The 24,260-nt window shown below is 40.3% G+C and overlaps 1 protein-coding gene and 1 pseudogene across 1 annotated transcript in view; both read left to right on the top strand.

The window, feature by feature from the left end:
• The window catches only part of LOC102842777 (multidrug resistance protein 1-like), a 155,441-nt gene extending 144,198 nt beyond the window's left edge, over nt 1-11,243 (top strand). Inside the window, exons 24-27 of the mRNA XM_006832286.1 lie at nt 152-349; nt 2,808-3,014; nt 9,111-9,257; nt 11,046-11,243. Of these exons, the coding sequence (XP_006832349.1) occupies nt 152-349; nt 2,808-3,014; nt 9,111-9,257; nt 11,046-11,243 (750 nt within the window). The remainder of the gene's footprint in view (nt 1-151; nt 350-2,807; nt 3,015-9,110; nt 9,258-11,045) is intronic.
• Nucleotides 3,703-5,711, top strand: LOC102838384 (annotated as a pseudogene).
• Nucleotides 11,244-24,260: the final 13,017 nt, after the last annotated feature.

The following is a 24,260-nucleotide window of genomic DNA, read 5'->3' as shown; positions in this document are numbered from 1 at the left end:
TGACTGATATGCAGTAAATGGTTCTCCAGAGATGTATTCTGTGACTAAAATTAAAATGTTTGTAAACAACGTGCCCAGTGTTCCAAAAACGTTCAACGTGTTACAGCCTTCCTAAATCACCCTGCTAAATGCCTTCACGCTCCTTTCACAGGATACATGTGAAGGGAATATAGAATTTCGAGAAGTCTCCTTCTTCTATCCATGCCGCCCCGATGTCCTCGTTCTTCAGGACTTATGCCTCAGTGTCAAGTCAGGGAAGACAGTAGCCTTGGTTGGGAGCAGTGGCTGTGGGAAAAGCACTTCCGGTCAGCTTCTGTTGCGGTTCTATGATCCCCTCAAAGGACAAGTGGTAAGGCCGAGTTTAGGCCCTGTGGTAGTGGTAATGATGGAATTAGCCATCCTCATTAGTTTAGTTTGGGACAAACAGTATATAAAAGTTTTAAAAAATAAAATTCTCTACGCCAGTCCTTAACTAAAAGGTCAAGTAAACAAATCACCAAAAAATAGGACTTGGAGTCAAAATGCAAAAGCCCAGAGAATTTTCAACCACAATGATGGGGAAATTTTTAAACCATGGAATTTACTTAGAATACTGGTATTGCAAGAGGTCTAACGTCCACTTTGCAGCTCACTCTTTATTCTGCTCTAGTTGAAGACAAAAGGAATCACTTTTGCCACCTCCTTAATGCAGGCCTCTTGCTATTTCCACTGGCCACACCATTACCACTAACCTCTCCACAGTTACCAAAACCTTATGCATGATTAAGGGTTATTTGAATCAGCTGCATTAAAATGTACCTCCCAATTTCAAGAAAAAACATCCAAACTATACCTACTCAGAATCCCAAGAATTGTTTTTTCTTACCTGGTGGTGGTGGTGGTGGTGGTGGTGGTGATGTGCCGTGGAGTCGGTTCCAACTCATAGCGACCCTATACAGGGTTTCTGAGGCTGCAAATCTTTATGGGAGCAGAAAGCCTCATCCTTCTCCCACAGAACATCTGGTAGTTTCGAACTGCTGACCGTGAGGTTAGCAGCCCAATTCATAAACACTACGCACCTATTTATTTTGTAATCTGGTTGGCTGTATCTTTTCCCTAACCACAATCAAGAAGTCCTGGTGTAGTGTTGTAGGATAAGCTCTGGACAGCTAACTGCAAGGTTGGTGGTTCAAACCCATCAGCCACACCTTACAAAACCCTATACAGTGTATCTATGAGTTGGAACAGACTTGATGATACTTAGTAACAATGTACAGCAACCTGTGTATCTTCTAGTCCTAAAGTGTTCTTTCCTCAAAATAACTATCAGTCTCGTTAGGACAAAGGCTGTTATATTAGTCCTCATTCTACTGTAATTTACAGTCTCTTCCAAATCACAAACTCTCAAGGAATAGTTGCAAAATGGAGTATTCCAAATGGCTCCCTTGAACTAGCTAAGATTCATCACATAATTTATGCAGATCACAGCATAGCATATGTCCCACTTTGAGCCCTCCAATGGTTTCCTGCCTAAGTTAGAATAAACCACAGTCTAAATTATCAAGCAATGCCCTGTATGGTCTGGCATTGTGTATTCCTGTGTTTAGTGAGGACTGAAGTGTCAGACCATAAAAGGCTTTGGTTAGTGTATTTATTGTTATTGTTATTAACTAGTGTGTTTATTGCTTGCCACTCTCCACTAGCATGTGGTCTGTAGGAGGGGAAGAGTTTTGTCTTATTTTTTCACTATTTCTCCTATGCTGAAGCATCCCCACCACATACGTATAACTCATAGTATACAATGTCCATGTGAATAAAAATGGTGTGGCACTGTAGGATAAGCATTGGACTACAAAGTCAGTTTGAACCAAAAAGTCAGCAGTTCAAACTCAGCAGCAATTCCTCGGAAACCCTATACAGGGTCACTATGAGTCAGAACGGACAAGATGGCACTTCACAACAACAATGACAGTCTAAGGAAGACCAAAGGAAAGTTGATACATTTGACGTGTTGGCCAACAATATTGAATATATCATGGACTTCCAGAAGAACAAGCAAATTTATCTAGGAAGAAATACAGCCAGAATTCTCCTTAGAAGCGAGGATAGCAAGACTTCATCTTATAAACTTTGGGCATGTTATTAGGAGAGGCTACTATCTGAAAAAGGACATAAAGTAAGAGCAAAATAGAGGAAGACCCTTTAACAGGAATGAGTGACACAGTGGCCGCCACAATGAGCCCAAACATAGCAGTGATTATGAAAATGGCACGGGGCCAGGCAGTATTCTGTTCTGTGTACATAGTGTCACTATGGGTCAGAACCATCTTGATGGCACCTCCCAGAAACAACAATGAGCAGAATGGCATATTTCTACATGTGGACTGATGGAACCATCTACTAGGGGACTTCCAAAAATTCATGGAAAAAATAGAATCAAAATATAATGGGATTTTTCCATGAATTTTTTGAAGCACCCTCATATAACTTACTTTCTATGTGGGCTTACATACAGTGGAGAAGGTGACTAATCTTTTTCCATCTGATTTTGGATCAGGTCAGCAAGCTTTACTATAGAACATGTGGTCATTCCTAGAAAAATCAGGTAGGGTTAGGAGTCAGCATGCTAGTCAGCTAAAGATTGTTTGCTTCTAGACAATAGATGATTTATGAGCCTTCCTTGGGGAACATGACATTTTGAAATAGCTTGAATTCCTAACTTTCCTATTATGATTTATGTATGTTTGAGTATGAAATCATGACAGTAGACCGTAACCCGATACAGTTGTCGGATCTTAACATACCATCTTCAATTCTGCTTTTGACAGCTCTTTGATGGTGTGGATGCAAAGGATTTGAACGTACAGTGGCTGCGTTCCCAAATAGCAATTGTTTCTCAGGAGCCGGTACTCTTCAACTGCAGCATTGCTGAGAACATTGCCTACGGTGATACCAGCCGTGTTGTGCCCCTGGATGAGATAAAAGAAGCAGCAAATGCAGCAAATATCCACTCCTTTATTGACTCTCTCCCCGAGGTGAGAACATGTCTGAAATGCTAAATTACAAAGCTTTCAAGAGTAGCTACAGAGCGTCAGTGGCTGTTTTTATGTACTTCTCGGATGGTTGGATTTATTAATTGCCGGTATCTAACTTTGAGAACAAAATTGAACATTTCTGTGTGATTATCTTTTTCGAACATCAAGACTAAAATGGTATTATTGTTCACTGGATTAACATTTATGCATAGATTCTTCACCGTTACTCGTGTTCATACCACCATCATCCTCCTCCGGACCACTACAGTAGGCCTCTTATTCTGTCTTCCTACTTCCATTCTTCCTGCTTTATAATTCTTCTTCCTCACAACGACCAAAAAGATCGTTGAAAAATAAACAAAGTAGAAGTAGCCCCTCTTTCCTCCCTTTCCAGGTTTGGTTCCCCCCTTTTCTTCCCTCTCCTCCCCCTCTCCCCCAAACCCCTCCCCTTTCCCGCCATTCTTCCCCCCCACACACACCAGCACTCCTGCCCTGGGACCCGGGGAAACCCCTGCCAGAAGAGCCGCCAGAAGCACGCCACCTAGCAGCTGGGGTCCAGGCCGCGGGCGGAGACGGCACTCCCCAGGCATGAGACTTGTTTCTTATATGTGATGCCATTCCAGCACTGGACTCATGGACACTGAGCATTTATTCAGGAGTCCATAGAAGCTATTGTGTTCTATTGAAGATGTCTAACAGTAACACTATTCAAGAGACCCTGGAAATAATGAAAGAATCAGAAAAAAAAAACACAAAAAACTGGTGGCAGAATCTGTAAGCAAAATCAAGTTTATATCTAAGGCTCCAAGTCAGGAAGTAATTGAGAAAGAAGGTGAAGATACTAATTTGCGCCAGGAAACACAGAGGCGGACATCCAACCATGGTCATGCCAAGTCTAAATGAGCCAAGTCTTAACTCCAAGCTGAAGTTGGTGTGCAGCCTGGGGGTGTGTGAGGAGTCCTCCGCCCCATTTGTTGAAGGGCCACTGCAAACCCAGGATATAATTCAACTGCATATCAGTTGCCCCTCTGTCAAGGAAGAGGGAAAGTCTACAAAACATGTCTCTGAAAAGGAAGACAAGGACAAAAATAAAGAAATGATCCCAAGGAAGATGCTGTCCAAAGACTGCAGCCAAAAGTATACGGACTCCACTGGAATAGACCTACGTGAATTTCTTGTAAATACACTGAAAAAGAACCCAAGGGATGGAATGATGCTACTAAAATTAGAACAGGAGATTCTGAACTTTATTAATGACAATAACCAGTTAAAGAAGTTCCCTCAGATGACCTCATATCACCGGATGCTATTACATCCGGTAGCTGCCTATTTGGGGCTGGATCACAACGATGATCCAACTGGAAAAGCTGTCATCATCAACAAAACCAGTAACATGAGAATTCCTGAACAGAGATTCTCAGAACATATGAAGGATGAGAAGAATACAGAGATTTCAACAGAGATTCATTCTCAACAGAGATGATGCCAGTATGGATGGAGATGATAAGCAGACTGGCCAGAACGGATATCTAAATGACCTCAGGGGGAACCGTGAGGGGCTGAGCCCACCTCAAGTAGTCACCAGAGCAGCACAGACAGCAGACTCAAATCCCTGGAGCCATGGCTCTGGGGCAGCACAGACTCTGATGGCTCTGTCCAAAGCATGAGAACCCGTCACCAAAGCCAGCAGCTTCAGTGGAATTTCTATCTTCACCCTGGGCGACAGCCTTGGCAGCAGTAAAGGTGGCAGGGCAGGAAGGATCTCCAGGCCAGGTATGGCACTAGGTGCCCCAAAAGTGTGCAACCAGGTCACCACATCCCAGTCTGTCCGGGGCCTTCTCCCTTGTACTGCCCAATGGTAGCAGCAGCTTCTACTCTCCCATCCACGCTTCAGCAACAGCCGCCACAGTATTCAGGAGTGTCACCTTCTGGACCAGGTGTGGTGGTCATGCAGCTTAATGACCCCAGAATCCATCCATGGTCTGGTGGAGTCACTGTAAATATTACAGTGTGGACCCGCGGGGACAGAACCTGTACAATCCTGAAAGTAACCTCCAGGCCAACACCTGTACCATCTCCTACCCAGTCCCTAGCTACCATCTCCTGTCATGAGCCTCAGCAACATCTGCACAGGACTCAGTCCCCTGCCTGTCCCGTCCCCACACAGGGTGACTGGCACTACTCCCTTACTGGGCCAGCCATTACAGTACAATCTGTCCATCTGCCCTCCCTTGCTTCATGGCCAGTCGACTTACACAGTGCATCCGGGACAGAGTGGATTGAAGCATGGAAACTGGGGTAAGAGACAAGCACTTAAATCTGCCTCTACTGACTTGGGGACTGCAGATGTTTTCCTGGGGCAGGTGCTGGAGGTGACAGATCTCCCCAAGGGCATCACCCATACCAAAGCTGACAAACTCTTCACTCAGCTCTCCATGTCTGGCGCCAAGATCCAGTGGCTCAAGGATACTCAGGGGCTGCCTGGTGAGGGCAAGGGGGACAATAGTGGGACTGCTGAGAACTGCCACCACACAGACCTCCTTGCTGCCTTGTACACCATCATGGCCAGATTCCCCAGGCCCCTGGCTGCCCAGAATGCCTCCCTTCACCTCAACAACTCTTGAGAGTCGCTTCAAACTTCAAGTGGCCAAAAAGAACTATGATCTGAGGATTCTGGAGCGAGCCAGCTCCCAATGAGTGAAGGAGAGAAAGGAACAGCATAGAAGGGGTGTGGACAGGGTAGAGTAGGTCCAGACAGATATCAGACAGAGGCAGAAAGTAGGGAGGCAGATGCTAAACTGGAGCCTAAGACCGGAGGGACAAAGATGGAAACAGACTGGCCCTCGCTACCTCGCTCCCCTGCCCTGGCCCTGGTTGGCTCTTTCTCCCCTCTCCTTCCCATGCTCTTCTATCATTTTTTATTTCTCCTCCCACCATGAAATTAATTTCTTTAGTATTTTTTTTGACCAGGTAGAATTAGGAGGGTCCCACACTCCCCTATTCTATTTCCTTACCATCCTAAGCTCCCTTTTCTTTTTTGGTCTTTATAAATATATTTATATGAACAGAATTAAGAAAAACTAAATTGATTTTCCTTTCCTCTCACTTCCTCCATCTGGTCTCCCCAAACCCCACAAAGGTTTGATCCACAAAGGCATTGATTCAAACCCACCAGCCACTTGGGCCTCTGCCCACCCCCAGAACACTTGTATATTGTTTGTTTGAGGTTCATGCCTCAGTAACAGACACAGTATTTAATTGCACATACAAATGTTTGCTGGGTATATTTACTGTAAATTTTATTTAATTTGGGTATTTTTTGTTAGTTTGGAGGGATGTTTGGGGGGAGGTTGGTTTTGTTTTTAAATATAAAAAATCTTTGGTCACTGAAAAAAACAAAATAAACAAAGTAGCTCATATCCCTCCTCTGCTTAAAACTTGGTAGTGCAGACTCTCTGAGAAAACACACTAGACTGGATCCCCTGTGTCCCCATAAGTATCACAGTGTCAGCTTTCAGTCAAGACATACCATGGCTTTGTGACTTGCACTTTTAATACTGGAGCCATCTTAAAACTCCTGGAGGGCCAGCAGGGATCCTCCAAAATGTAGTTGATTCAGGATTAGAGTCTTTCCGGGATCTAAGGGAAACTCTACACAGGGTTGATATGAGTTGGAACTGACTTGATGGCACTTAACAACAACAATAACAATGTGCTTTTAGGTTCCCCACTACTTTTAGAGGGAACCATTACCCTGTGAGTGTCCCATAAAAGAAGTGATTTCAGGTCACTTCTAATCCCAGGGTACACCAGAAAATAGATTAACAGTTTCAATTTAAACAGTCAAGTATGGAACTTCAGTTCAAGTATATCTGCAAATGTTTTCAGATCTCTATTGACTAAGGAGTCCTGGCATGGCACTGGACCACAAGACAGGACCACAAAGGCATTGTTTCAAACCCACCAGCCACTTCTCGGAACACTACACAGAATCTCTCTGAGTCAGAACTGACTCAACGTCACTTAACAACAACATTGACTAAGGAGTGACCTCTGGTAGCATAGCGGGTTATGCATTGAAATGCTAACTGCTAGATCAGCAGTTCCAATCTACCAGCCAGTCGCTCTGAGGGAGAAAGATGAGGCTTTCTGACTTCCATAAAGATTTACAGCATCAGAAACCCTACACAGGTTCGCTATGAGTGGAAATGGACTTGATGGCATGCAACCACCACCATTGACTCAGGAGCCCTGGTGGTGCGTGGCTACTAATGGAAATAATTTGGTGGTTTGTAAACCACCAGAAGCTCCATAGGGGAGATGTAGCAGTCTGCTACCATAGAAATTACCGCCTTAAAAACAACGCTACTCTATAGGGTCACTGTAAATCAGAATTGAATTGGTAGCAATAGGCTTGGAGTTTTTTGGTTTCTTAACATATGACATAATTTTCTTTATAATCTGGTCTGCTGGGGAAACAGTAAAATTTAATTTTCAGCCAATTCATTCTTCAAACTTACATCATTCTGTAATCCAGAGAAAGTCAAGAAATGCAAAGTGATCTCTAAGCTAGTTTTGGATCTTCTTCAGCAACTCTGAAAGAATCCATGTATAACTGAAGTTAGAATGACAGAAATGACTACAGGAAGTCCATTATCATCCCCACCAGTTCCCTCCAATTTTTGGTGTAAACTTGTATGCTCTAATTTGGGTGGGTACTCAGTAGGAAGTGGAAATGAATGCAGTTTTATCTGATTGCCCTGCCTTATAATTCTGAATTTAATGAAATGTATTTTAGAAGGAAGAGACCCAGCCTATTAGCAGTCCCATAGAAATTTGCAGAGGAAATAACAAAAGTCTGTTTTCTTTAGAAAAGTTACATTTTATCAGGCTTTAGCAATTCAGGCAGTCATAAAGCAAGCAACTGTACATTTTAGGTTGAAAAGCCAACTTGGAGATGGGGAAATAGACACATTTGTCATAAGATTATACCGTAGGTTCTGGTAGCACTCAGCCCAATGGCACCTCCTGAAGACATCAGGCATAGAGAGAAAGGCAGTTAACTGCGTCTTCTCCACGGTACTAGAATGACCAGAATTAGGATCATGTGCTATGTCTTCTCAGTGCTGTATCTAGGTAGCCACCTTTAGAAGGCTATACACCTGGACTTGCTTTCTCAATGGAGCTAATTTGCCCACACATTCTTGACTGGGTACCAACAACGTATAATGGTCAGGCAACAGGCAATGATTTCTAGGAAGCAGTGCAATACCTTGGAGAGAAGCAGAGCCAAGGACGCCATCTAGAAAGCAAGCAAAGGTCTGCTTAAACCCTTGGACTACCCAATCATGATTTAAGGGGCAACAATCACTTCAGCATATGTGTGAAATGCCTCTCACTGATCCATACATGAAATCACTGGAGAAGGCGGCAGTGTTAGTAAATCCGGGAACTGTGGAGCCACTGTGGCCTGAAAAGATGACTGTTAAGTGCTGTTGAGTCAGTTCTGACTCATAGCAACCCTTCATAGTTTTCCAAGGAGCGGCTGGTGGGATTGAACCATCAACCTTGTGGTTAGGAGTCCATTGCTGATCCTACAATGGCATACCAGGACTCTGAAAAGATGACTGGACTGTCTCAAGATGCAGGTCTAACTTGCTGCCGGGAGAAGATTGCACCATTGAGAATAGCATCCCAGTATGTCACCTGATGCCTTCCTTATTGTTTTGAAATGCCTTAAATAGTTCTGATCTATTAATAGTAAGCAATATAACTTAATGGTAGTGGATTTATATACTGAAATGATTTTTGCCAATTTTTTAAAAATTTGTACTTTTTAATTGGAATAATTTCTTTGTAGAAACATAATGCCAAAGGTCTCTGTGATCAGACTCGCTGTGTAAACGAGATGGTAGAGTATTTACTGCTGGTTAAGCATTTGTTTGCAACAAAGCTCAGGAAAGATTTCAACACTTGTTGGGACACAAATTTTCAAGAGTAGCACGATTTGAAATATTTAGATGGTTCTCGCCCACAGTTGCCATGCTAATTTAAATAACCAAGACTTGCTTTCTTAATTGCATGTTCCTGTAATAGAAATACAACACACAAGTTGGGCTGAAAGGAGTACAGCTTTCTGGTGGCCAAAAACAAAGAATAGCTATTGCTAGGGCTCTTCTTCGAAAACCAAAAATTTTATTGTTGGATGAGGCCACTTCAGCCCTTGACAACGAGAGTGAAAAGGTAAGATCCTCTTCTTTCATTTTTCAACATCATACCAAATAGAAGAGTACAGTTTCATGGACCAACCAAAGTCAATTTGGAGAGAGAACGAGAAAGAATTTTGGTCATAAGTCACCAGCCTTGTTAAGAGGATGGTGAGGAGGCGGGAGAGAGTTAGAACAGAAGGCACCTCATGTTCTGGAAAGATTTTCCTACTTGAATGTGTCTCAGTATCAAAAGGGGACCACCAGGACTCCTTGACTAGCAGTGTAGTATTATTGGTCATTAGCGTAGTGGTTACGAATTGAGCTGCGAACCTTAAGGTCAGCGGTTCGAAACTACCAGCTGCTCCGCGGGAGAAAGATGAGGCTTTCTACTCCCGTAAAGATTTACACCCTCGTAAACCCTATACAGAGTCGCTATGGGTCGGAACCGACTCAATGGCACATAACAACAACAACAACATTATTGGTCATATGACATGGATGTTGGAACTTCAGTTTACTCATCAGAAAAAAAAAAAAAAAAATCCCTTCACCTTACAGAGTTACTGCAATGATTTAAATAAGATATCTATCCTTGGAGCATTTTATATATTCAACAAAAACTGGATTTCACACTCCACTACATATCATATATCCGGTGTTATAACCTCATTGTTAGCTGAGGTGTGAGTCAGGATACTTTTACAGACCTCCTACCAAAAAATGAAAAAGAAGAGAAGAGAAAGAAAGAGCAAATGAGGTAAATAATAAATCAGACATTTTTCTTAGATGTGAAAATATTCCTTTCTGATTTTGAGTTTGGAACCTGTTAATTACCACACTTTTTATACAACCAATCCATTTTATTCATTGTTACAGCAGCTTTTCTGATGAGAAATCTTTAACTGATGTCTCCAGAATTCTATTTTCTAGATGACTGTTGAAGGAGCTCTGGTAGCGTAGTGGTTACAAGTTGGGTTGCTAACCTCAAGGTCATAAGTTCGAAACTACCAGCTGTTCTGCAGGAGAAAGGTGAGGTTTCTGCTCCCATAAAGATTTACAGCCTTGGGAACCCTATACATGGTTGCTATGAGTCAGAACCAGCTCCATGTCACACTACCAACAGATGATTGTTGAATGCCATGGATAGTTCACAAAGTAGGATAGTTTGCTTGGGGATAAGCACATAAAACACAGATTTCTTTTAAGATAACCTTGATTCCTTTGGTTTAGTCATGCTAGGTAAGGTGGAGGGTTAGAGAAAAAGAGGAAGACCCCCAACGAGATGGATCAGCCAGGTGGCATCATTGATGGCGTCAAGTGTGGTGGCAGTAGTGAGGTTGGCCCAGGACCGGACATTGTTTCGTTCTGCTGTACATGGGGTCGCTATGAGTCGGTTCTGACTCAGTGGCACCTGACAACAACATCAGCATCTAACGGAGTACTGGTTGCCTTCTGGGTGATGAGTTGGGCTGCTAACTGCAAAGTCAGCAGTTTGAATCTATCAGTTTCTCCTAGGGAGAAAGATGAGGCCTTCTGCTCCAGTAAAGATTTACAGCCTCAGAAATGCTATACAGGGTCGTCATGATTTGGAACTGACTCCAGTGCATATAACTACCACCATTAGCACCCAAGAAGTCCAGGTGTGGCCCTGTAAGATGAGTATTGGACTGCTAACCACAAGGTCGGCAGTTCAAACTTACCAGCTACTCCTCAGGAACCCTATACAGGTTCCCTAAGGTAGTAACTGGCTTAACAACACGTAACAGCAACAGCAACAATCAGCATCTAATTAGAGCTTTGCTCAGGTCTTCCTTTCTTCCAGGTGGTACAGCATGCCCTGAATAAAGTGAGGAGAGGGCGGACGTGCCTAATGGTGGCTCACAGACTTTCCACAATACAGAATGCAGACTTGATCGTGGTTCTGCACAATGGAAAAATCAAGGAACAGGGAACTCATCAAGAGCTGCTGAGAAATCGAGACGTGTACTTTAAGTTAGTGAACGCACAGTCAATGCAGTGACGGCATGGAAAGTTAGGTTAGCAAATGTTTTGATCCTGGTGTAAAGCCAACAAAGTACTTAGTAATTATTTGGCCTGCTTTGATCTGTTGTTAATGCATGTATCAATTCCTAGGGTGGTACTCCTCAAGTACAGACATAGAACATTAAAGGAAACAGTTCATTAAACTCAGGTGTGCAAGAGAATGCTTATATCCCTCACTTTATAGAAATGTTGTAGCACATTGTTTGCAAAGCAATTTTCTGAAAGTAGACTTACTTTCCCATTAACTTCCACTGTAAAATTGAGAAAATATAGCCAGTTAACTAAGTTGAATGGTGAGAATGGTTTGTATCATTGAAGGGAGAAACTTTGGAACTTCCAAGACTTTGTGGCATATATTCAAATACTTTGTGCTAATCTCTTTTCTCCAGACCAGAGGAATTTCTCTCTCTTATAAACAGATATCCTCATTGTGATATGAAATTTCAGCCAGAATTGTGTAAGTGAAGCATCTGAATGGTCCACCCTGAAGATCCCATTATTCCAGGTTTTAGGTAAAGTAAAGCAGAAACCTACCCGCACGTATATCAGCACATATAATACTTATTTACAGAAAATAAGAAGTTATTTTATTGTGGGTGAATAATTTAAAATGTCTTTCTCTAGTACTATTCTTCAATCAAATAATTTGTTTAAATTCTATACATACTTCATTTTATGTCATTATGTATGATTCAAAAGTCCTGTGTAACTAACAAAATTAATAAAATGAGTCATGTTTTCTACTTGCCTAAATATGCTATTATATCTACTGATGCTGTCGCTATTCTTATTGCATTATTCTTTCATTTATAGTGATATCTACATCCAATCTCTCTAAAGTGCTTTCTGGCAATAATCTATATAATATTGTAGGGAAATAGTAACCATTTATATATGATACCACTTTTTAATACAAATTAAAAATAGGATTGGATGTATAACCAGATGAATGTTTTGCTGTGCATGGACATACAGCTCTTGGTAGGATCTCTTTCCAAAGTAGAATGGGCAATAAGAAAAGGGCAGTAGGATTCAGATACCCTTAAGAGCCTGTAAGGAGAAGCTCAAGCTCCAATTCTGTAATCCCGTCCAGGTTAGCAAGTCCCTGCAATGGCTACTTACTCCTTGAACCTACCAACTTGCCACATGTGTCCTGACTATGCCTAACACTGTAGGTTGTACCTCCAGATGTCAGTAAAACAGTTCCTTTCTAATTAATAATTGCACCTTATTTTTATTCACTTTTTATTAAAATAAAATAAAAAAGTTCAAGGATGCCCACATGTGCCATTCTCTTAAATTACACCACTGCCTGCATGAGACCAAACAACCATACTGAGACTTGGGGTCTTAAACAGCTTAGTAAGACCTGCAGGGTTAGCATTTGATGAAGGCAGAAAGTAAAGAGACCAGCTGCTTTTTAGGGACTGCTGCAATTTAAAAGTTTAGAATCGCTAGGCTGTTTTTTTTAAAAACACAGGTATGTGCCATCCAGTGGCCATGTGGCAATAAGATCTGACCACATATACATCTCTGGAACTTTCTTGAATGGGTGCCACGAAGCAGGGCCAGCATCCAGTTTGCAGTTCTAGGGGAAGCGGCTGTCACTGTCACGTGCCCCGCTTGGCTGCTCTGCAGCCTTCAGAGCTGCTATAGAACTTCTAATTCTGACCAGATTCCCCAGGGCTTCTTGGAGGCTCTGGAAGCTAAAGGACAACTGAAGTAGCTTGCATGGAGTTACTGATACACATGCATTAAATACATACAAACATACACTACATAATGAGCTGTTCATACAACATCCAAGTCACATAACATTCAGTTTCACAGAACACACTGTGGGCATTACATAACTCATACCTGTATATCCGTTTAATTAAAACAATGGTTTTAATGGAATTAAGACTCCTTGTTCCAGAAACAACTCCAGTAGAATTATATACTTCAATGAAAAACAAAAATATTTTTAATATTCTTTTCAAAATGAAAATGTGTATACACAGCTTATCAGTTGTATTACTCTGATGTTTTAATATCGAGATATTTTCTTCAAGAAGATTACTTTCTGCAACTGAAAAACAAGCTACATCAGGAATTAAGATTTTGATTTTTAAAAAAGAAAAATGAAACAGTATTTTAGCAGATTTAAATCTGGGTTTTAAATTTTGAATCACTATTAAAGATCTTACAAGTTTATTTTTAAGTATCATCCATTGAGGTGTATAGTTCACAGCTGTCTATTTATTTAAGGAGCTGAGCAATAAATACCAGATTCTTCAGGGTGCCAAATCAGTGCATTTAAGGTGCATTCTCTTTATCTTTTGTTGCTGTAGTTAGCTGCCATCAAGTTAGCCCCAACACATGGAACCCATGAACAATGAAAGCACATTGTCTGGACCCATCCCCATGATAGATTGCAGATCGGTCCATTGTGGTCCACAGGGTTTTTATTAGCTGATTTTCAAAAGTGGATACCCAGACCTTTCTTCCTCAGCCATCTTAGTCTGACAGCTCTGCTGAATCCTGTTCAGCAACAGCAACATGCAAGCCTTCATTGACAGATGGATGGGGGCTATGCACGAGATTCATTAGCCCAGAATGAAACCTGGGTCTCTTACATGGAATTCTACCACTGAACTATCGATACGCTCAGGTAATCATGTTGTTGTTGTTGAGTGCCATTGAGTCATTTCTGTGTCATAGCAACCCTCTCTAGGATTTCTGAGGAGTGACTAGTGAGTTTGAACCACTGACCTTGCAGTTTAAACAGACCTTGCAATCCAATGCTTATCCCCCACAAGCATCACACCAAGACTCCCAGATAATGATGGACTCCTCTTTTTAAATTGTGTCTCATTCTTCCTGTCTCTTCTCTTATAACTATATCCAAGCTCCATGGTAGAAGGAAAGCAAAGAATAAGGGCTCTCAGACAAGTCTGAGTTGAGGCCAGTATGAATTATGATCGGCAGAAATCAGTATTTCCCTTAAACCATGAAGTCCTTGGGAGTTAGGAAATATGTCTTAATGTAAAGTCTTGAGATACATTAGCCATATTTAAAGAAATTTTGTTGTCAAGTGCCCTCAAGTTGGTTCTGACTCATAGCGACCCTGTATAGGGTTTCCGAGGAGTGGCTGGTGAGTTTGAACTGCCGATCTTGCCAATTCAAAGGTCCAGTGCTTATCCTATAGCACCACACCAGGGCTCTTGGCAATGAAAATTCAAGTACCAAATTGTTTCAAAATTAAATAAGTCAATTATGTTATTGTTGTTATTAAGTTGTGGGATAAGTTGTTAAGTATATAGGATTTCCAAGAAGCAGATGGTGAGTTTGAACCACCAACCTTGCAATTCAAACGACCTTCCAATCAAGTTATCTTACACCAGAACTCCAAGCCAATTATACAATGAGATAAAAGTTAGCAGGAGTGGCATAAATATAGAAATAGAAAGTTCTTAGGTACTTAAGCTTGCATAGAATAAAAGCAAAACTATCCATTGGGTTGCCAAAGACTGAAAATGCTTATGACAAGGAGATGGTAATATATGATTGGTGAAGCCAAAGCCATTCACAGCCCACCAAATCTTCCTAGTAAATGTGTGTTACTCATTTTAGTGTCAATAATGCACACTTTCTGTATCTGTCTTTTCAAATGAAATCGTCTGTGTATGCACTGACAGTTCCGTGGTAGAATTTCTCCCTTCTATGCAAGACACCCTGTACAGGGTCGCTACGAGTCAGAACCTACTTCACGTCACTTAACAACAACCCTGCAGGATGTGCAGGTTCAATTCACAGCCAAACAATCTCAAGGACAGGCACCACTCAGTTTTCCTTGGAGGCTTGTGTGTCGCTATGGTGCTGAATAGGTTTCAGCGGAGCTTCTGAACTAAGATGTCCGATCTAAGATGTCTCGTGAACTACTTCTGAAAATCAGCCAATGAAAACGCTATGAAGCGCAACAGTCCAATTCCCAACCAATCATGAGGATGGCACAGGATTGGACAGCTTTTTGTTCTGTTCTCTCGTACATGGGGTCACCATGAGTCAGGGGCTGACTCAACCACACTAACAACCATCACAGCAAAAATACTTGGCCTAGGAAATCCCAAATACAGTGAAGGCAGCTATCCAGAGAGACCAGGACCATCCCACGAATGTTAGCGTGTTACAGCATCCCATAGCCACGACACAATCTTATCCTTGAACCACCTTTCCTAAGAAAAAGGCTGGTCAGAGCATCTCAAAAATAATTGAAACATCAGTGAAGATACTATAGGGCTACAGTCAGATAGAAATAAGTATTTTAACAAGATTAAAGTATGCCACTGATGTTAGTAGGGAAAGAAAAAAAAAAGCAACCATGTCACATCACGCCTGTTTTATAACCCAACAAGCATACTTTATATCTTGCCACTCCTTAAAATAAGCTGTGGTGTGGTCTACTGTTACGTCAATTTAGGCCAGAGCTAATAACCTGGTTTTCAGCCTACTCCATATCCATGTAATAGTACACATCGAATTGTCTTGCAAGTGAACTATTCTGTGAACTGATGTCATCAGTTAGTGTCAATCTATGGTGTCCATTGTTGTTTGGGCTCTGAGCTCTAATTCAAGACGATTTTATGAAATGGAATCACAGATTGATAGAAGTTTTCACTCAAAAGAACTAGAAAAATTAGAAGTGGAAAGAATGATGATAGAGATTTCCAGCCTTTGCTTGTTTCTCTACCAATAGTAACAATTGTTAGAATTTGGAAAGCGTATTTAAAAGCCACACTTAAGAAGAAATGCATGGATCACTCAAATGTCTCTGTATAGTACCTCAAGTAACACAGTTAGTCACCGTTCAGTAAAATCACATTGATTAAAGTCCTGGTATGGTGCTTGACCACAAGGTTAGTGGTTCAAACTCACCAGCCGCTCCTCAGAAACCCTATACAGTATCGCTATGAGTCGGAACCAACTCAACAGCACTTAAAAACAATAAAGCCTGTATTTCCTATTGCTGCTGTAACAAATTACCACAAATCTATGCTTAAAACAACACAAATTTTGTTATTTTACAATTCTGGAAGTCAGAAGTTCTAATCAGTCTCAGTGAGCTAAATTTTCCCTCTAAGATGGAAACCTATTTTTTTTTCCCTAAAATGGAATGAGTTCTAGGCATTGTTCACATAAAAAACAACTTGCTGTTTCCCTCCTCCTTACACTATAGAAATGCAGAGGTTCATAGTTAGCTTTAGTTAACATGCTGTTGTGAGGCTGGATTTTGCCTACCCACTCACATGCTGAGGGAAAAAAAATCGCATACACAACCCAATTACAAGTTGGAAGGATTAGAAATGCAGCTGCTCTAGCAAAAACACATTTCTCCCACAACTCTTCAGTCTCCCCTACCTACAGACACACACACACACAAATGTAGGGGGAGATTGTTGTTGTTAAGTGCCGTAGAGTCGGATCCGACCCACAGGGACCCTATACAGGGTTTCAGAGGAGCTACTGGTGAGCTTGAATCGCCAACCTTGCAGTTCAAACGGCTTTGCAGTCTGGCGCATTAATCCACAGTGCCACACCAGGGGGAGATTAGACCCTGGTATTTCCACAGATTGCCCCTCACTGTTGAATCATGCCTGCTATCTTTGTATTCAGGATGTTTATCATAACTCTTTTGTTCCATTTAAAATCCACTTGCCGATTCAATGCATCACTCCTCTGTTTAGTTAAGATAAAGAAGATCTTGATAGCTATATCTTAAAATACCCAAGACAGATTCACAACTACTGTAATGGAGAACAGCAGAAATATACTCATTGGATGAAATGTTGACTGAGGTCAAGTCATCAGAAGTGATTTCGGTATGCTTAAAGATGCTGACATTCCTATCAGCATAATATGAGATAACTTACCAAAAGTTGCAAAATAAAACTTTCAAAGTAGTGAAATGTGTTTTCACTGTTTTTGCTAACGATGGACTCTAAAACTCGATACGTTTCCATATATTGACAGAATTCCTTAGGACAATCTATACAAAGTGAAAGAATTTGGTGCAATCACAAGTGAATGAGATCACAATTGGGAGGGATGGCACAAACCTCAGAAACTTTTGATCACAAACTTCTGAAGTACAAGGGACAAACCCCACAGTTTGTATGTTATGTCTTCTATTCGGTCTTAGGTTGCTTCTTCAGTGAGAGCTGGTATCTTCCTGAAAGCTCCAGGCTTTCTCCATGTTAATTTTCTGAAGGTAGATTATCGGGCCAAAGATAAAGACACTTTCTTTGATTTGCTCACATAACATTATTCTAAAGTTTGTATCACTTAAGTACTGCAGATCAACTAGAGACCTAACAGCTTACCTCTGGCTTTCCATCTAGAGCCCACAGACAGACATCAGAGATGGGTCAAGACAAACATATTGTCAGAAAAGGACACGGCTTACTTTTAAGTCCCAAAGGGGTTTGTGAACCAAAAACAGTTTGAGAAAGCACTGTTCTAGACAAAAGTTCAAAGCCTGTGTCCAAACCCAGCATTTTACATAGAGAATTCATGCTTAAGATTTTCAAATTGACCATGGGCATGGCATTTAATGGGGTCCAGTAAGAACTCATTATTTCCTCGTTTGCTGTGCAGTTTGAAAATGACGTAGACTCTTGCCTACATTTTTTCAGCCTTTTTTCAGTGGGTTCTGAATTTCCTATATATAATAAAAAGAATAGCTATTAGCTTTCTGAAAGCCTATTTAGCACCATCAGTGAGCTCTTTCAGTTTGTTATGCCCAACAGGATATTTAAATTTACTTCATATTCAAGTAACTTTATTTGTAGACCAATATAATCAACCTCTATCCCCTAATGATATTTTTATTTAAAAAATGTTGTTGCTGTTGTCAAGTGCCATCGAGTTGGTTCCAACCCATAATGACCCTGTATAGGTTTCTAAGGAGCATCTCATGAGCTTGAACCACCGACCTTGCAGTCCAGCGCATTAACCCACAGTGCCACATCAAGAATAGATTGGGTTTAATTCTAATTATACTACACTGACAGACCAAAGTTTACTTAAGTTAATTCAATATTTTGAGCATTAATATATATATAATATATATTAACTATACTGTCTACATATTGTTAAATTTTTAAATAGTTCATTTTTGAGTTATAATGGTAGATGGTGGCATTACTTTTTTTTTTTTTTCAAATGATTAATTTTTCCCTTAAAGAAAGAACATAAGGAATTCTTGACTTTTGTTTTACAATTAGAAGTAAGTTTTCATTTTATGACTGTGATTCATGATCACGCTCTAGGGTTATTTTTAACAACCCAAATAAAGTACTGAACACAAGGAGGCATTCAGTGTTTGTTGATTTGATTTTTATTTCCGAACAAAAGCAGATATATCATTTAAAACACCACTACAAGATAAACTGTCCTCCTGGTGTGGTGCTGTAGGATCAACACTGGACTGTGAACCACAATGTTGGCAGTTCAAACCCACCGGCTGCTCCATAAAAACCCTACACAGGGTCGCTATGAGTCAAATCCAACTCAATAGCACTTAACCACAACAAGATATATTAGGCTGTATCAGAGAAATCAGGCATGTCAAACCTGCTTACCATGTTTTCTTCTTCCCAACAACTCAAGGATTTAAGACTTTTTAGTGGTTGTGGTGAAGCATTTCCTTCAAATGTTGGATATGTCACCTTAGTACTATAAAACTTCATGTTTACTAAACAACAGTTATTGTTGCTAAGCGCCATAGAGACCCTGTATAGCAGAGGTGGGACCATCTGGACCGCAGACCATATAAGACCCATGAAATAATTTTGTCTGGTCCTGCCAAGACAACCGCAGTTGCAGCCATCCCATGGTTGCTAAGTGTCAGTAGAGTCAATTCTGACTCATAGTGACTTGTATAGGGTTTCCAAGGAGCAACTGGTGAGTGTGAACCACTGACCTTGGTGTTTAAACTGACCTTGAGGTCTAGTGCTTATCTAACAGTGCCAACATCTGACTAATTCATTAATGGATTCAGCAAAATATAAAGATCTTAAGTCTTTTTTTTTCCCAAACATATTATAGATTTGTTGCTGCAAAGTTGTTTTTCACTCTCAACCACTTACACATTCTATAAATGCTGCAACAGAAAGAGACAGTGGAGTTTAAGACTCATGTAACACATTGAATTCAATTTGCATTGAGTGTCATGGCATACTGCAAGGTAGTGTCCAATCTTAGTTAGGAAAATCAACTCAGCTTGTGGTGTTATTGTTAAGTGTCGCCGAGTCCTTTTCAACTCCTTGCAACCCTGTATAGGGTTTCTGAGGAGTGGCTGACCTTGTGGTTCCCAGTCAAGTGCTAATCCTACAGTGCCACACCAGGGTTCTAAAACTGACCTTGAGAAATAATAGCAGAAATTAATGTACTCCCCTATCCTTACTCATTATTGTTTTCATGTAGGATTAATAAAATAAAACTGAATTGTGATCTCACTTTAAAGATGCAGAGGGTGGCATGGAGTATCCCCTCCCATAACCAGCACTACTTTCTTCCAGAAAATACTCCCTTGGCCCAAATAATTGGTCTTGCTTGGCCAGCAAGCAGATTCTCTTCTCAAGAAGGTCTTACACATCAAAAAGGAAAATTCACTAAAGGAATAAAAATGGCAAATAAATCTATGGACGAGAACTTCAGAAATCTGGTTTGCAAAATAAAACATTAACTAGATTCACTTCTTCCTTATTAAGTAAACAAAGATGAAGAACAGTGCTGGTGAGATTTAAGGCTAATTCTGTTTGCTGGAGTATAAATGACTTCCTGCAGAGTAAATTGGTCATCTCAATCCCAACCAAACACCAAACCCACTGTCATGTAGTGGATTCCCACTCAGAATAACTTGACAGGGCAGCGTAGAACTGCTCCTCAGGGTCCCCAAGACTGTCAGTCTTTTATGAAAGCTCATGTCCACATCTTTACCTGGGCAACCACTGGTGTGTTCTCCCAACCGCTGACCTTTGGGTCCTCAGCCAAGCATTTTAACCACTCTGCTTCTTGTTGTTAAGTGTGGTCCAAGGAGCCACTGGTGAGTTTGAACAGCCAACTTTGTGGTTCAAACCAACCTTGCAGGCCAGTGCTTATCCTACAGTGCCACCCCAGGTCTCTAGGACTCTTTTAATCTCTACTGAACCCTAAACCACACCTGCTGCCATTGAGTCCATTCAGATGATAGCCACCCTGTGTAGGGTTTTCCAGATTGCAAATCTTTATGGGAGCAGACAGTCTCATTTTTTAAATCCCTTAAAATGTTCTTATCAAATTTCACTCAAACTACAATAAAAGCAAACAAAATGTTCTTATCCCTCAGGAATTCCTTCTTTTTGTAGTATCTTAAGGAAATAACCAGAATCTAGAACCAAGTTATGCAGCAATGTTTTCAATATTGATCATTTGTAGATAACTACATGCTCAGTGTTAGGTGAGTGAACTTTTGATACCTGCATTCTCAGGTATCACATTGAATTTTATAACCATTGAAAATTTTGTTTAGAGAGAATTTTTAATAATAAGGTAAACTAGTGGATAAAATATCATGTTATAATCTTATATGTGTATGTTGTTGTTTCTTGTTAAGTGTCAAAGAGTTGGTTCTGACCCATAGCAACCCTGTGTAGGGTTTCTGAGGAGCGGCTGGTGAGTTTGAGCCACCGACCTATCAGTTCAAACCAACCTTGAAGTTGAGTGCTTATCCTATAACACCACACCAGGACACCTATATATATATGTGTTGTTGTTGTTGTTGTTGTTATGTGCCGTGGAGTCAGTTCCGACTCATAGCGACCCTGTACAGGGTTTCTGTGGCTGTAAATCTTTATGGGAGCAGAAAGCCTCATCTTTCTCCTGCAGAATAGCTGGTAGTTTCGAACTACTGACCCTGAGATTCGCAGTCCAATTCGTAACCACTACACTAGCAGAGCTCCTCATACATATATATGTGTGTAAGGGGGAGAAAAATCACAAAGAAAATGATTCAAAGTAATGACAATAATTCAAAAAGTTTTCCAAAATTGTGCTTCAGAAGTGGGATGGCAGTCATTTGTTTTCCCTGCTTCTGTATAATTCCCTACACTTGTCAGAGTGTCTTTAGTGAGCATTTGATTGTCTTTGAAAAATAAAAGTCCAAATTTTTACTAAAATGGGAAGTTTGGGGATTAAGTGGAAGTAAAATAATCAGAAATGTTTGCACTTTTATGTAAATGTCTCCCTTAGAATTCACAGAGGCAGTGATATTTTTGAAAGATACCTACGAGTCTAAATGAATATCTAATTGGATTAAAAGGGGGTTGGAGCAGGGAAAAAAAGAACCTGAGCAATTTGGGAGGCCTTGTTTACAATTTAATTTTCCAGAAAAGAGCTCCTATGAAGCAGGTTCTCACTGTCAGTTTCCTTAAACTTCTGAGTTTCCTATTGCTTCTGAATCCTTGCTGCATAGCAGTACTGTCCAGTGAAAGCAGAATTTAAGGTGGCGCTGACTTGTGAGTCTGAGTCCTTAATAAGTTCCCTATTTATGGGTAAGAGACCATCTGCTTTGTTATTAATAACTTACCTGATTGTCATCTGTGGCCTTTTAACACTGTTTTTTTTTTTTTTTTTCACCTTCTCTATTTAAACTGTGCAAAGACAAGTTGGAAAAACCTTAGAAGCCAGGCTCTTTCTCCCTCATCCTTATTAGCCTGTTTTGTGTGTAAGCCACACAGCATTATTCTCATTATTTGTGAGGGAAATTAAAAATAATAATTATCAAGAGAGAGAAAATTATTAGAAAAATTAATAGCATAAATGAGCCACAGGAAAGAAAATCATTTAAAACTCATAATATATTGTTTTTTGAAAAAAATGTTATAAATAAATAAGTAAATACTTCTTCTATTTCCTAGAGGAATATTTCTACAGAAGGAAAAAAAAAAGTCCTCCTGAAACAAAAGAACTTTCCACCGTAATCCTTTGAAAGTGAATGTGTGGAACACCTAGCAAGTGACTTTGATAAGCACTTGGCGCTGTAGTTTAAGCACATAGACTCCACAGTTGGTTTGAACTGAAAAGTTGACAGTTCAAATTCACTAGTCACTCCTTGGAAACCCTTTACAGGGTCACTATGAGTCGGAACCAACTCAACAGCATTTAACAACAACAACTTATACATGGGACTCCTCGTGTGGAGCTGTAGGATCAGCATTGAACTACATGGCACAACCGATTCAATGGCACTTAACAACTTAACAACAACTAATACATGATTTGGAAAATGAAATCAGACAGTATTACAACTACTTACCTAGTTGACTACTTGTACATGAATTCTAGATATATAGTATATAGCAGTCTAAGTTTGAGCAATTTGAGAAAGAGCAATTCAAGCAGACAGAGGGTGTAAAACACCAGACGACTAGAATATGCAGGAGAGCAAAACTTTAGTATGGGGCCTCAGCTGCATGGAGATCTTTTTTACAGTATAAATATTAGAAAGAAATGTGGAGATGCAGGCCAATTGTCATTAGAATATCACATTCTTAGAAGCTAGGCAAATGCAGTCTCTTAGTAAAGCCACATTTCAGGGTAGCACTAGGATTCACAATGTGTGAAGGACAGGCCAGAACAAACCCAAACAAACTGAAAAACAAGAACCACATATCATAATTAATTTGATAGGTCTCATTTTAAAATCAAGGGAGCAAGCAAACCTTAATTTTATATCTTGTATTCCTCTTTCAAAATGGTACAAAATAGTACCATTTATGCTTTTGTGGGCAGGAAAAATTTACTTTGTCTTTATATAACCTTTTTCATTGTTGTTAAGTCAGTTCTGATTCACAGAGATTCCGTATAGGATTTCTGAGGAGCAGCTGGTGAGCTTGAACCGCCACACTTGCCATTCAAACTTCCCTTGTGATCCAGCTCATTAATCCACAGTGCAACACCAGGACTCCTTATCTAACCCTTACTTAGAGCAATATTCTACCTTACCTTGTTTTGTTTTTTAGTTTTACATTTAAAGATACATGCATTTCATTTTTAAAAAAGCAAAAAATAAGTAGAAGCACTCAGTTAAATTTGAATTTCAATAAAAAAAAGAAAAATACATGACTTTTGAAAGAAAAACATCTATTTGTGTATTGTTGTGAAGAGCCATTGAGTCAATTCCGACATAGCGACTCTGTATAGGTTTCTGAGGACCCACTAGCTGATGGGTTTGAACTGCTAACCTTGTGGTTAGCAGTTCAGTGCTTATTCTACAGAGCCACACCAGGATCCCCATTTTTAGTATAGGTAAGGAGCTCTGGTAGCGTAGTGGTTACGAATCGGGCTGTGAGCCGCAAGGTCAGCAGTTCGAAACTACCAGCGGTTCTGTGGGAGAAAGATGAGGCTTTCTGCTCCCGTAAAGATTTACAGCCTCGGAAACCCTGTGTAAGGTCGTTACGAGTCGAAATCAACTCCAAGGCACATAACAACAACAGATAGTAATTTATTATATCCCAGTTGTGAAACTAAAATGTGCTCTGCAAAATTACAGGTGGAATTTTAAGAATGGAAAACTTCTCTGGTTTTGATTTTCTTATACATGCATATTAAAATATGCAAGTGAACATGTCACTAAGGAATGTATGTCCACATTTTAATAATTATACTAAATATATTATGTCATAGGCTTTCTACAAATTGTATGTTGCTTCAGAATACACAATATACTATTGACAAAGTACTTAGGTTATTTTACTGCCCTCTATCTATTAAGAGTCAACAACACTTAACAACAGCAATTTATTACTATCACAACATTCATTTGTGATTATTCACCAAAAGATGTCAATAGCCAAAACCGAATCAACTGCCATCTAGTCAATTCCAACTCACAGAGACCCTGATATCTGAGGCTGTATACCTTTCCAGGAGCAGAAAGCCTCATCTTTGTCCTAAAGAGTGGCTGTTGGAT

The sequence above is a fragment of the Chrysochloris asiatica genome, unplaced genomic scaffold (genome assembly GCF_000296735.1).
Source record: "Chrysochloris asiatica unplaced genomic scaffold, ChrAsi1.0 scaffold00006, whole genome shotgun sequence".
NCBI lineage: Eukaryota > Metazoa > Chordata > Mammalia > Afrosoricida > Chrysochloridae > Chrysochloris > Chrysochloris asiatica.
The sequence above is the reverse complement of the archived record's forward strand: the minus strand, read 5'-3'. Positions and strand labels throughout refer to the sequence as shown.